General features: G+C 29.3%; 1 protein-coding gene across 1 annotated transcript in view; it reads right to left on the bottom strand.

The window, feature by feature from the left end:
* Positions 1–13794, bottom strand: part of LOC111614894 (neurobeachin-like) — a 278182-nt gene that overhangs the window by 219941 nt on the left and 44447 nt on the right. Inside the window, exons 6-8 of the mRNA XM_023356276.1 lie at positions 13227–13348; positions 8499–8625; positions 3433–3552 (exon numbers count right to left, since the gene is read on the bottom strand). Of these exons, the coding sequence (XP_023212044.1) occupies positions 3433–3552; positions 8499–8625; positions 13227–13348 (369 nt within the window). The remainder of the gene's footprint in view (positions 1–3432; positions 3553–8498; positions 8626–13226; positions 13349–13794) is intronic.

Genomic DNA, 13794 nt, shown 5'->3' with positions numbered 1-13794 from the left:
AATGACATTTGCCTAAGTCATTTTAGAAACATTTTAAAAAGTAGGCAAAGCCAAACCTCTGGATAGATATTTTACCAAGCGACCTCTATCCAGTGAACGTGCTGGTAGAAGTGAAGGAAAGAAAGCAAAAAGCAGTGAATAAAAATAAAAAAAAAAAGAAAATATAAAACAACACTAAATTTTTTATCTTTTCTAAGTTATTTTTAAGTTAACTTACATAACATAATATAACAATAAGTTTTAGTATCACTTCCCTTCTCCCTCTCTTCCGCCACCAGTTTACACCTCCAATGTCGTCTATCCTCAAAGGTAAAGTGCAAATAAAACTACATTTTTTTAAACAATTATTATTCTATTTTGGTTATTTATACATTTACAACTACAAAATGCATTTTTCAGTGTTTTCCTTACTATAGTTATTTTTTTTATGTACTACTTAGCTTTAATTTGAGTGTGTTTTTTGTGTTGGAACAAATTATTTGGTTTTACATGTAATCGTATGGGGGAAATACATGTAATCGTATGGGGGAAAAATGATTCACCTTACAACATTTTCATGATATGATCTCAGTTTCGGAACGGATTAATTTTGTATCCTGAGGTACCACTGTTCAGGTTTCAAGATTTTTGTATATGGATACTGAAACAACTCTACACAGTATTTTTTCAATATCCTGAACTTAAATTCACAAGAATGGAATTTTGTCTCATGTATATGATATTATGACAAAAAAACATGTATTTTCTGCATTGCATAACTTATAGATATGAAACATAAGTGCATCATGTGACACCATAATTTAAGATTATCATCCATGATACAAAAAACATCTTTCATTTTGTCTCACAAAAACTTAAAATAACTCCATCAGCAAAGATCTAGGTAACAGTCTTAAACTTATAAAACTATAAAAAAAAATAATCTTGATGATTTTTTTCAGCTAGAGAATCACAGTAATTACTAGTGTGCTCCACAATATTCTGCACAGAATCGACTGCATGTCTAAAGATTTAATGTGCTTCAGATGAGAAATACTAAACCACCCACCTCATACTACTGATCTCACAATAAGATTTATTTGTTCATTGCAAAACATTTGAAAGGGTAAATTAACGACCAAGTATAGGAAGCACTAAATTCCTAGTGCAAAATGAACTTAACAGCAATTTCTTTTATACTGGGTTTGATGCTCAGTCATATTTAATAAAGTTCTGAACAAGGAAATATTATGTTAAAAGATATGCTAGTTCAAGCCGTGTATTTGAACTGTCTATGTAATATTACAGATAATAATAATTTTATTTGAATAAATCCTTACACTATAAAGCTGGTTTATTGTCTTATTTACTGAATCTACCTTATATTTTATAAAAATTAATTTTATTTATTAATAAAAAATTTTATATAAAATAAGCTGTTACATATTTAATAATGATTGCTACATTCATTTATTAAAATAATGTCAAGCAATTTTTATAGAAACATTTATATTTATATATTATCTCAAATAATTTTACATTGTTTATCTTCTGTATTAATTAATATATGCATAAGATAAGTCAAAATATTCTTGAAATAAAACTTGTTATAAACATTTATTGTATTGTATTTTATTATAATTTACAGTTGCAATGCTTCAAACATGACAATAAAAGCTTAAAAAAATTATTTAAAAATTTTTTTTAATATATGATTAAGTTAATTATGCAAAATATTTGTTTACAGTTAAATTGTTATAAAATTACCCAATATGAAAAACTATTAAAACTTTAAATAGTTTTTTCATAAATGCAAATTTTTAAATTAAATTTTTACTACATGCAAGAATATTTAATTTTTTTCAATTTTATTTTGTCAATATGACAAATTACTTACAATTATTAAACTTTGTCATATTAAACTATTACAAAAACTTTCTGTGGTATCTTTGTTTATATGGGAAAAATTTTTGCATAATGTATCATTTTAATCAAAAGTTATGATTAACTCATTAGCTAAAGAAGCCTAACATGTAATAACAAATAAATATTTTCAAATATCTCTCCCAAGCTTCCAATCCTTTTTCCAAATTGAAAAGAGAAAAATTCAAAAAAGTTCAATTGTTTCAACTTTCTTTTAATAATATTATCTTCATTCACTAATATCTTTATGGACTGATTATTTCACAAACTAATTTACATGTTAAAAAAATTAGTGACAATGTAACTTAATATGATAGCTATTTCTTGTTGTTCTTTTCTGCTGTTTCTTAATCTTATCTTTAATTTTCTTCTAGTTTCACCAATATTTTCTACATGTGTAACTATTGTAAACCATTGTTATTTTTTCTTATGGACTGATTTTTTCTCTATTATTCATAAAAGTTTCTTATATTTATTATCTATTTTCGGTATAATCANCTGCTGTTTCTTAATCTTATCTTTAATTTTCTTCTAGTTTCACCAATATTTTCTACATGTGTAACTATTGTAAACCATTGTTATTTTTTCTTATGGACTGATTTTTTCTCTATTATTCATAAAAGTTTCTTATATTTATTATTTATTTTCAGTATAATCATTAACTTTTATTATTAATTTATTAACACACATTAACTTTTCAACAGAAATACAGCAATCCATATTTCATTTTGAACCCTTGTTTGATCCAACGTATTTGTAACTGCCATTCTTTATTTGAACACAGATATAAACTAACGATGATCTGCAATGAGAATAAGAACATTTCTTCAAAAAAATCTTTGATTCCCAGAATTAAGCATTTTTTTTATATATCAGAATATAATGGTTCCAGTTTTTATCTGGTGTTATTAATGTTAAGTTTTAATAAAAAGTATAAATGTACATTTTTAAATCTTTATTTTCTTATCTGTTTTAGCTAATGAAGACTATTAACTTGAAATGCATTTGAAAAATAGATATGAATAAATATTGTTGAAGTATGAAGTGACTTTCCATCATATATGTATGGTAACACAATACAGTTAACCTATATTAATAATTAATAAATTTAATTAATTTTAAGCTAATGTAGTATTCCTGTTAAAGCCACCCTTCTCTATATTAATAATTTCACATTTCAATATTAAACTAATGATTAAATCAAAATTTTTCAATTGGCATTAAATATTTCATAAAATAAAATTAATCATTTTTAAAATTTTATTAATAATTAATGATAACATTTAATTGAAAAATTCATTAAAAGTGAAATAAATATGTTTTATGTATTATTATTTCAGTTTTGCTTACTTAAACATTTTTAAATTCTTTAAAAAATCATTTTCTGGATTTCAAACTAAATCATAAATTTAAAAATAATTAATTTAATATCATTGCTTTGTAAAACAATGTTTGAAGAAGCCATTTAAAAACATTAAATAACATTAAAATTTATTTTATATTTATATTATATTTTAAAAATTTACTTACATCATTTGTATTAACTAACCAACTCATTTCTGTAGAAGAAGCCAATTGTCCATTTACAAAACATTTGATTTCACTCTTACTCCAACGATTATATATATACACTATTGCAACCATATACCACTGCAAAAGAAAATAATTTATATTCCTTCTCAAATCCTTTATTATTGTATATATTACAATTGGATAAATTTTAATATATTTACTTTAATATTACAGAACAAATCACAAAAATAATGTTTCCAAACAAACTCTAATGTACTAGGTTGGTTGTTATTTATACAAAAATAATGTTTAAGAACAAAAATTAATGCTTTATATTGGTCACTGCTTACTGAATTGGATTTTTTATTTCCAGATATAGAGGATCTAATCAGAAATTCTATGAAAATAACTGTTTTGGTTTTATCTTTTTGATTGTACATATGTGAGGCCCTGGACATAGCCCCCCCAAAAGGAAAGAATATATAAAAAATTTGTTAAGTTCAATCGTCAAGAAAACAAATTATGTAAGTGTCAAATTGGCGACACCAGACTTTGACGTCGACACTCATAAAGAATAACAGGAAATACAAAATTTTAGAAAACAAAAGAAGAAAATTTAAAATATTAAAAGTTAAGATGCAGTTTAGAAAATAACACAAAACTAGAAAAAATATCAAAATGAGCGTAGGTGTCATAGTCAACAATTAAGCGCAATCAGGGTCGAAAAGATGGTGTCGGATAAACCATCTCCAGTCGACCTTTCCCGTGAACTATGCAAAGCTCCATTTACACCTGGAGCCAGGTGGAAGACCAATTAGAAGACGATGATGTAATGTCTGTCCAATTAGCAAAAAGCCAATATAAAAAAAAAAGAATAAAAACACCAATTTCAAGGACAAATGGTGGCCTCCTCTGGTCTACCAGTGGTGTTCGTTCCCTCTCCGCTTATCGTACGTCCATTCATCTTTTTTGTGCTGAATCTCCCAATTACAAACATTGAAGTGTTGCCGCCCCAAGGCCCTGTCAGTGTTGGACCAGAATGAAAGGAAAGAAACCTCCGAAGACAACTCATAGGACTCTGAACCCCAGGATCTTGATAATTCTATGTAAGCATATTTGTCAAAAATAAACGGTTTCTTTGTGAAACACTTGTCTTTTGCTGCCTTTCAAAACCGCCACTCACATATACGTAGACCTTAGACCATCCCGACAGTAGGGAATAAAATTCCCCCCAATCAGTGTTCTTACACATAATTTTACAGTTTTTTTACAAATGTTAATAATAGTTTTTCTAACATTTGTAGAAAAACTGGTATTCATTTGTTCAAAAATTCAAAATGATAACCAGGATTTTATAAACAGAAATAAATATAATAGTGCAATTAAATAAAAACTCTAATATTAGAAAAGTTTAGTAGCCAGCTTATTTCTATATTGCAGTTTGGATATGTGAGAGTAGCCGGGGGTACTCTATTCCACTAGGGATTGTTCGTACCACTTAATCGGCACAGATTATCTGAAATCTGTCTCCAAAGTTTCAAATCGAGAGATCCGATCCTAGGTCAAGATTTGTTTGACCGGGAGGGCTGTAATATTTAGGCTTAAGGAGGATTGAAGACTGTAAAGTCTCTATCCCAAAGTCAGGTTCCCGACACCAGTTTGTCAATTTAATTCCGCAGACAAACACGCGTATGAGATCTGATTCAGACACAAATTAAGAGTCAATAAATTTAATAAGACATAAGAAAATAAAAACTAATACAAATTATTAAATGAAGAAATGATATAACTACCACAACCAAGATACTTGTCGAAAGATATATGGACTTATACTATACCCGATTCGCGATCGAGAGAGAGAGCTCACAAAATCGTTAGAAACATACAACCTGTTTTAGTTGTCATTCGTCTTCCTCTCTGTAGGCAAAGGACACTTTGGAGATAAAGTTCATTTACTTCTTTCCATGGGAGATCGATGTGTGCACAAAATCAAAGTATAACTTCTAAGTGCTAACTCTGGAATTATTCTATGTGACTCGTCTAAGAGTGTTGGTCATCTGGAGGAAAACATGTGGAGTTCGGATACTTCCAGCTCTGTCGATGAACTCCCCGAATTCTGACAAATTTCCTCTATATGTCACGATTGGCGACCAATCATCATGCAAAGATACCTCCATGAGAACGGATGGAAAGGGGGATATGTGAGGGGTAAACATTTCCCATCAAAGCGAGAGTTTTTGCAGATAAGGGAAAAACAGAGGATGTACTAACTTCTGTGAAAGGAAGTAACATCTGTTATCTATTTTTCCCACTCTAAAACGTCATTTTTCTCATCCAAACGAAAGAATATTTTATAACAAAATATTAACATTATTAATAAAATTACTGATTTAGACCCAGGGGCCTTTCAGGTCTCACAGATATATTGAGTATATATTGGATAAAAGATTCAAAAATTAGAAAGTTATCTCATAAAACAGCTAAATCTGACTAATCAAAATTTTTATTTTATAGTCAGTTGTTCTTTGCTTTGATATCACTTGCAAGATTCTTGTTTCAATCATTGCCAAATAAAACATAAATGGAAATGTTAACATTCAACAATGCATTATTGAATTCAATAACTTGTAATAGTAAAATATGGCCATTATCTCATATGAAAATTTCTCAAAAAGGTTTTTCATAATAACTATCAAGTAATGATTTGTTACAGATCTGTAAATCCATCATAATGCAATGTTTAATAACTCTTTTTACGTGTTTATGTAGTAACTAAATATTGTCAGTTTTTTCTAGATTATAAAAAAAAAACTTTCCTGTACTACTATGACAATATCTTTTCTATAAAAAATACAAATAGTGAAATCCAGTTCACAAATTATTTTTATAATACACATTTTCATCCCAACACCGGAGAATACTAATAAAAACTCTTTCTAACCTGTTACCAGTGCATTCTCCTTCTTCTACTAACTCATAACGAACCAAAATAGCTCTTTAATGAACAAAAATAACTCTTTACTAACATTTTCGAACCTAACGACGGTTCTTCTTCAGGTATTTTTGAATCTCTGATGGAAATGCCACTCATAAAACTTTAAAATATGTATGTTCGAATGCACGTTTCCTGTTTACGTCATTATTAGTCATGCGCAGTCGATTCCAAAACGGCTATCATAAATTACTGTTCATAAGTGCTAGCCACGCTACTGATAGCGTAATCTCTTCTTTATAATTGATGCATTTATTATCCTTAAGGTTAGCTAAGTATATGCTGGCTGCCTCCAATCATTTGATATCGTGTATGTGCCGTGTGGTGTGGATAATTCTGGCTTTTTTAAATTCGGTATCTATATTTGGATCGGAAGCATAAATTGCCAGAGCCGTCGTGTTCCTTTGTTTCTGAATATCTGCAGTGTGTTCTTTCAGTCTAACCTCTAAGGATCATTTGGTGGAACCCACATACAGAAGATGTCTATTGCATCTGCGATCTATAATCAGTATGCTGTAGACCCTGACAGCTTATCCTTATCTGGTTGATCTTTTCCATTGGTTAGGATGTTAAATATCAAAGCGCATCTTCTGTAGGCGATACGTATGCAGTTCTTTTTAGCTATCTTGCCACATAGCCCTCTAATATATGGATTATAACTGACTGGAATGATCTTATCCATATCTTGTCGTTCCTCCTTTGTGGTAGGTCTTGAGCTAAGTTTTGATATCCATGCATTAACCTGCATATGAGCTTGCTGTATCCGTGCTCAGTGGCTATTCAATGTGTAAGCCTTAGCTCTGACTGTAGGGCTTGCTCAGTAGAAGAGTGCATATGTGCTCTCTTAATTAGGGCTTTAAATAATGCAACTTTATATTGTGGTGGGTCACATGACCCTACTGGAATGTATATGCCCTTTGTTCCTAACTTTCGGTACACTGCAGTGTGGATTACAGACTCTTCTACCTTGATGTCAATATCTAGGAAGTGTACATTCATCTGATGCACTTGTTCTATTTCTATGGTTAATCCATATGTGTTATCATTCATTGTGTCGACAAAAGCCTTGATGTCTGGTATTTCTTTCCACAATATGATGATATCGTCGACATATCTCTTATATAAAATGATGTTGTGCAGGTGGTGTGGGAGGACCTTAGCTTCGAGTAGCCTAATCACCATCTCGCATAAGTTCCCAAAGACCGGACTACCCATGGGGACTCCTCTTCCTTGCATGTACACGATACATTAATTAATTATAATTAAATTAATATTTAATACAGTCAATTCCAGTTAATTGGGTCGAATCTCAAAGAACGGAAACCAAACTAATAAATTAATACATAATTTAATCACTTAATTGGGACAACAACAGATAAGGAATTTAGCAATTTTTGGTATATTTTAGTAATCTTCTGAAAATATGTAGGCACTACATACACTAATGTCGTATAGGCCTAATGGTTGGCCTAAAGATTTTGTCTTTTGCTCAGGCGGTTCAGTTTTTCCAGAGGGGGTCAGCATAGCAGGACGTATTATGGGCATTTCATCTGAGGCAGACCTGAATGCAAGTTACTGACCCTGCTCTGGATTGGACTGGACAATCCCCTTAAAAGCAGAGAGACAAAGATGGCTGGACAATTTTTTGAGGTCTCTCGAGTGATTTGGAAGCCAGCTAGAGTTTGTTTTTTTTGTTTTTGTTTTTTTTGTTTTCNGTTAAAATTTTATTTATGTATATTATAAAAAAAAAAAAATTAAGGATTATTCAAAATGATTCATCTTATTTTAAATTCAAAAATATAGTTATCATTTAACAATTACAGAGTGATTAGTGCTGCATCAATCATCATTTTCTTGTACACTGTCTATCACAAAGCAATCTTTTAAAACTAAGAAATCTTCTGTTTCATTTGGTGTATGCTTTGTTAATTCATGATTGATATGTACAGAATTATCCTCATTTGAAATTGGATAAATCATTTTGAATAATCTTATACTTAGTTAAATATTTTGCAATGTCTATTTTAATATAGAAAATATAAGTAACAAATTAACAATTATTATGAAAAACCTAAATTATATATTTACTTACTTTTCGAGGTTGAAATTCATATTTTACACAATGCTGATATCCTTTTCCTTTGACTTTCATGGATGTAAATACTAAACAATTACCAACAAAATGAGCTGAATATCCTACACCTTTACTAGTACGAAAACTAGAAAAGAATCATAAAAAAGACCTTTTAATCAACAAATAAAACAGTGATATGTAATTAAATGTAATTATATATAAAAGATATAAGAAAAGTTATATGTAGCTCCTTCATTATATTGCACCTTGTCATAACATTCATTTAAATATACAAGTGCTTTAACCAATAATAGATAAATACATCAGATAAATACATCAGTTATATTGCTCATTTGATTTGTCTCCCTACTCGTGCAATATAATAAGGAATACTGTATATAAATTACTTTATAGTATTCATAATGCATTTTTGTTAAAATTTTCTTATTATTAACATAATGGATAAGCTAAAATTAAAAATAAGTTAACTGTAACAAATTCACCAATCCAATCAAAGACATTTTTATTGACCAAATTAATAAATTGCTCAAACAAGCATTGTTCAAACAAACACTCTTCTTATATGCTTGCATCATATGCAAGCATATAAGAAACTTTTGTCACAAATAATTTTTATTTTTAGAGGTTGTATATGATATGTTATCACATTTAGCATTATTGAATAAAAATCCACATTTTAAGATGCAAAAAACATTTAATTTTTGCATATCAATATTTTTATATAATAATGTAATCATGAACCCAATTCCATTGGTAATGCAAATTAACTGCTGGCTTATAAATCAGGCTATAACAAGGATAATTTAATGACTAGATATAAAACAATTTGGCTATATATAAGGCAGTTAGGCTGTGATCTAATGATAAATTTAATAATTAAAAATAAATTTAATTTTTAATTTAAATTTTGAATATTCTGAAAGAAAAGATCAATCCAGAACATAATGCAAACTTGCAACTCCTATTTACCATGTAAATGCATTGTCAGTTACACTCCCAGACTTGTCTGATGTTCACTTCCAGAACTATTAATTACTTAACAAATTTTAGATATAACCATACTCATAGCATTGACTAGGGATGAATTTAGTGCCCAAGGCCTTCCTTGGTTGTCAGCTGACTTATACTTTTATCCATGTATCATGTGCATAACATAACAGTCTAATCATAAACCTACAGTCAATTGCCAATCACTGACAGTTTGTTTGGCAGTCCATATCAAATTAATCAGTTTGATGTTTATGATATTATATACACACACACACCCACCACAATGAGTAAAAACCTAAGTTGGCTGAGAGAGAGCCATAAGTGCTAAAATTGTCTCCATTCAGCACTGAGTGACTAATATGGTTATATCTAAAATTTGTTAAGTAATTAATAGCTTTGAAAGTGGAGATTGAACAAGAATCTGGGTAGCATAACTGGCAGCACATCCACATGGTAAGCAGGAGTTATGACTTCTGTTCCAGACCAATCTTTTCTTCCATAATATTCTACATTTAAACTCTACATAAAAAAAATCATACTTACCAAAAAATTAAATTTATTTCTAATTATTAAATTTATCATTAATGACAACATAGCTCTCCTACCTACAAACAAACAGCTTTATATAGCATCTAGTTATTAATTTAGCCTTGTTATAGCCCAACTTATTGACATAGCAGTTTTTTAGTATATAATTTTTAATTAACAAACTTGATTTTTTTCGGTGTCAGAATATGAAGAAACTCAGCAGTTACAGCATAAGAACTTATAGACCATAGTAGTTCATCTTTAGAGGATTTAATCATAAAACCAATCTTCAGAATGCTTATTTTATTTCTTTTTAAAAATATTCAGATGATTTAAATCCAATACTAGATTAAAATTTTAGAAGAGGGTCTAAATTATCCAAATTAGTCTTACAAATGAAACACCTGAAAAATGATTGCTATTTTTCTGCATATTCTGACTAAAATATTCTTGTATATGCTATTTATAATGTTGAAAATGTTCTTAACATTTAATTGCAACATTCAAATGAAAACAGAAATTAACTCTCTGGCATAATTCTATTTAATTATGATTACTTCAATAATAATACAATTCATAGAAGAAATAAAAATAATTTTATTTACAATTCTATTCTAAAATGAAAATTATTCTAAAATTTTAGTTCTGCTTCATCTTAAACTATTTAGGTTCAATAATTGCTTCTATCTGAAACCAAAGCCGATATATAGCATGTTTCAGAAATGTTTGGCCAAATTCAGACTCAGAGGGAGAAACCTGAATAAAAAAGTCAAGGACTGTTTTTTTTATCTGAAGCTTAATTAGTGAGTTATTAAACATCAAAATGTTGTGACATCATTTCTGTGAGGGTTGGACCGAATAAAAAAAAATTAAATAAAGAAGCTCAAATTAAATTAAATATCTTTATTAAAGTTAAACAAAGAAAAACTTCATTTTTCAAAATTTTATGAAAAAGGATATACACATTTCCTTCCCATGGAGCCGTTTCCTATCTCTCAGGAACCCGAAAAATGATTCATGAGGAACTTATCCTAAAAATCGGCAATTGGCAAAACCCAGTAACGTGACAAAAGGTATAAAAGAGGGGCGACGACGAGAAAAAGGGGTCCGTCATCACTGTTCGTGATCGCCGAAACCCTGTGCCAATCCTCATCGCTGCTGTCCGTTCCTCAAGACAACTTGTCCAATCCGGTTAGAAAACGTCCGACCGTCCAATCCCCTCCTCATAGAGGTATGATACCCATTAATGTAAACTCTCTCTCGGCGTGTTTCCCTCCACTTCTGCATGTCCGCTCGAGATAAGCTCAATGTATTTATGTTAGTAATGTTATCGTCTAAATAAATCCTTGTTTTGTTGTTAATTGGTGTCTTTAATTCGAGTATCGCCAACGTCTTACCAACGACCCCTCTCACCTCCTCCATTCGACCTGACAAAAGAATCCCGACTTTTTGGTATAGAACAACCATAAATAAGCCATCCACTGACAAGTGGGCGGTTCTCACCAAACTGTTGCCTATCAAAAAGAGGTATGACTTCGTCCTACCTCAGGCTACCCACATTTCTGTAATAATCATAACTATGTAATGTATACTAAATCAAATTGTCGTATTAATCATAATTTATTAACTTATAATTATGATATAATTTAAAGTAATTTATTTAATTATATATGTCTAAAATAATTTCATTTTTTATTTTAGGCATTACCACTTGGAAGGTGGCCATATCAATATAGCTGGACATTCAGCATGTAGTTTAGGCTAGATCCAATCAACTCATTTTTTACTTAATCCCTGATTTTGAAAAAATTTTATTTATTAAATTCAAGCTTGTGAAATCATAGAAAGTGCTCAAAATGCCCCCTGTGAGCATCCATGCTGGACTGCCATGGAATTACAGTAGAGCATCGATTATCCGACCCGCGATCAACCATCACATCAGTTAACCGACTGCGTTCTAGTCAGCAAATTCAAATGTCCGCTAGTGATGTGGCACTACAATATTTGGCTATGTCTTGGCTACTTTAATATTATTTTTGTTAAATTTTTCTGTGTTTTAGCTGGCAACACTGAGTCGACCATGAAAGGGAGGCCAGTATTTAAATGAGGCTTAATTTTCTAATTATGAGTGGTTGTTTGTTTTTTCAGCAATAAAATAATTTTAAAATAATTTTTAACGATACAATAACGATGATTATTATTTTAAAAAATTTTGTTAGGCTTAACATTGATGAAAATTCAACGCGAAATAGGTTAATAGCAGGGCTGTGGAGTCGTGTAAAAATCTGCCGATTCCAACTCCGACTTTTCCTTACCAATCCAACTCCAACTCAAACACTAAAACTCCATGACTCCGACTCCACAGCCCTGGTTAATAGTGATATACTAATACACTATACTAATAATGTATTTTTCCATACTTTTCTGTTATCCATTTTTTCAGTTATCCGACCAACCCCAGTCCCCAATTGAGTCAGATAATCGATGCTCTACTGTATTATTATTTATCAAACACATTCAAATAGCCAGGTACCTGACTATTTGATGTGTTTATTGTTTATTAAACAGTTCATTTCCCCAGATTCTTGGGAAAATGAACTGTTTAATAAAGAAATTATGGTCAGTAAATAAATTTAATTACTGGTATATTATATAACTAGATTTTCAATAAATGAAAATGATGTCAATACACTTTGATGCTTAATAACTTGCTAATTAAGTTTTATATGACAAACAGACCAACTTTTTTTATTTAGGTTTTCCCCTCTATAAGCCAGTAAAATTTAGTCGAACATTTATGAAACTTCTTTCAAATCTCTATGCGATAACATTACAAAATTGCTAAAGAATAGAAAATATAATTTATTTTTACTTAAAATGTATTATTGTGAATGTGGCAAGAACACCAGAGGATGTTTTACCTATTTTTACATTTTGTTGCGGAGGTAGTAGCTTCAAACGGAAGGTTGTCTCCGTAATTTTGTGAACTTTTTAAAGGATTGCTGATGGTGAAAATGGCGAAAAGGAGGACAGACACAAAGTTTTAACTTTGTTAAAAAGTCGTATTTATATTTTTGTGTGTTAATTTATTTTAACTTTAAATAAATTATATTTTATACTTATAAATTTAATCTCATCAGAATTATTTATTATAATCTTTCTTCTAACTTTATCAATATTTTAAATAAAACAAAAAATCATACTTACCAAAAAAGATAAGGTTTCTCCCTTTCAATATTTACACTGTTGATTGGATCTAGCCTAAACCACGTGCTGAATGTCCAGCCATATTGATATGGCCACCTTGCAAGTGGAGGTAATGCAATTGCCTAGAATAAAAAATGAAATTATTTTAGATATATATAATTAAATTACTTTAAACTATATCATAATTATAAGTTAACAAATAATATTTATTTTTAATTTTTCTTTTTTGCTAAGATTAATCAATATTTTGATAAAATTACAAATAATCATGAATTTTTTCTTAATTCTGTAAACACAAAAAAACTCTTTATTTGTATATTTCTTTGTGAAAATTGGATTAAAGTAATTGAGTAAATATTTCAAATTTTAACTAACTATTAACTAATTTTAACTTTTCATTATTTTCATAAAAAAATAGTTTATTGTGATATTTAATAAATCATTTTAAATTATTATTACTTTGTATCATAAAATTAAATCTTGAAATAAAAATAAACACTACTTTTAAAAAGTTATACATTAATTTTATTATATAATTATTATATAATCATTATAATAATAATATTAT

Source organism: Centruroides sculpturatus, unplaced genomic scaffold (assembly GCF_000671375.1).
Source record: "Centruroides sculpturatus isolate CEXI.00-Female unplaced genomic scaffold, Cexi_2.0 scaffold81, whole genome shotgun sequence".
Taxonomy (NCBI): Eukaryota; Metazoa; Arthropoda; class Arachnida; order Scorpiones; family Buthidae; genus Centruroides; species Centruroides sculpturatus.
Note: the sequence above shows the minus strand (reverse complement) of the source record. Positions and strands in the feature narration are given on the sequence as shown.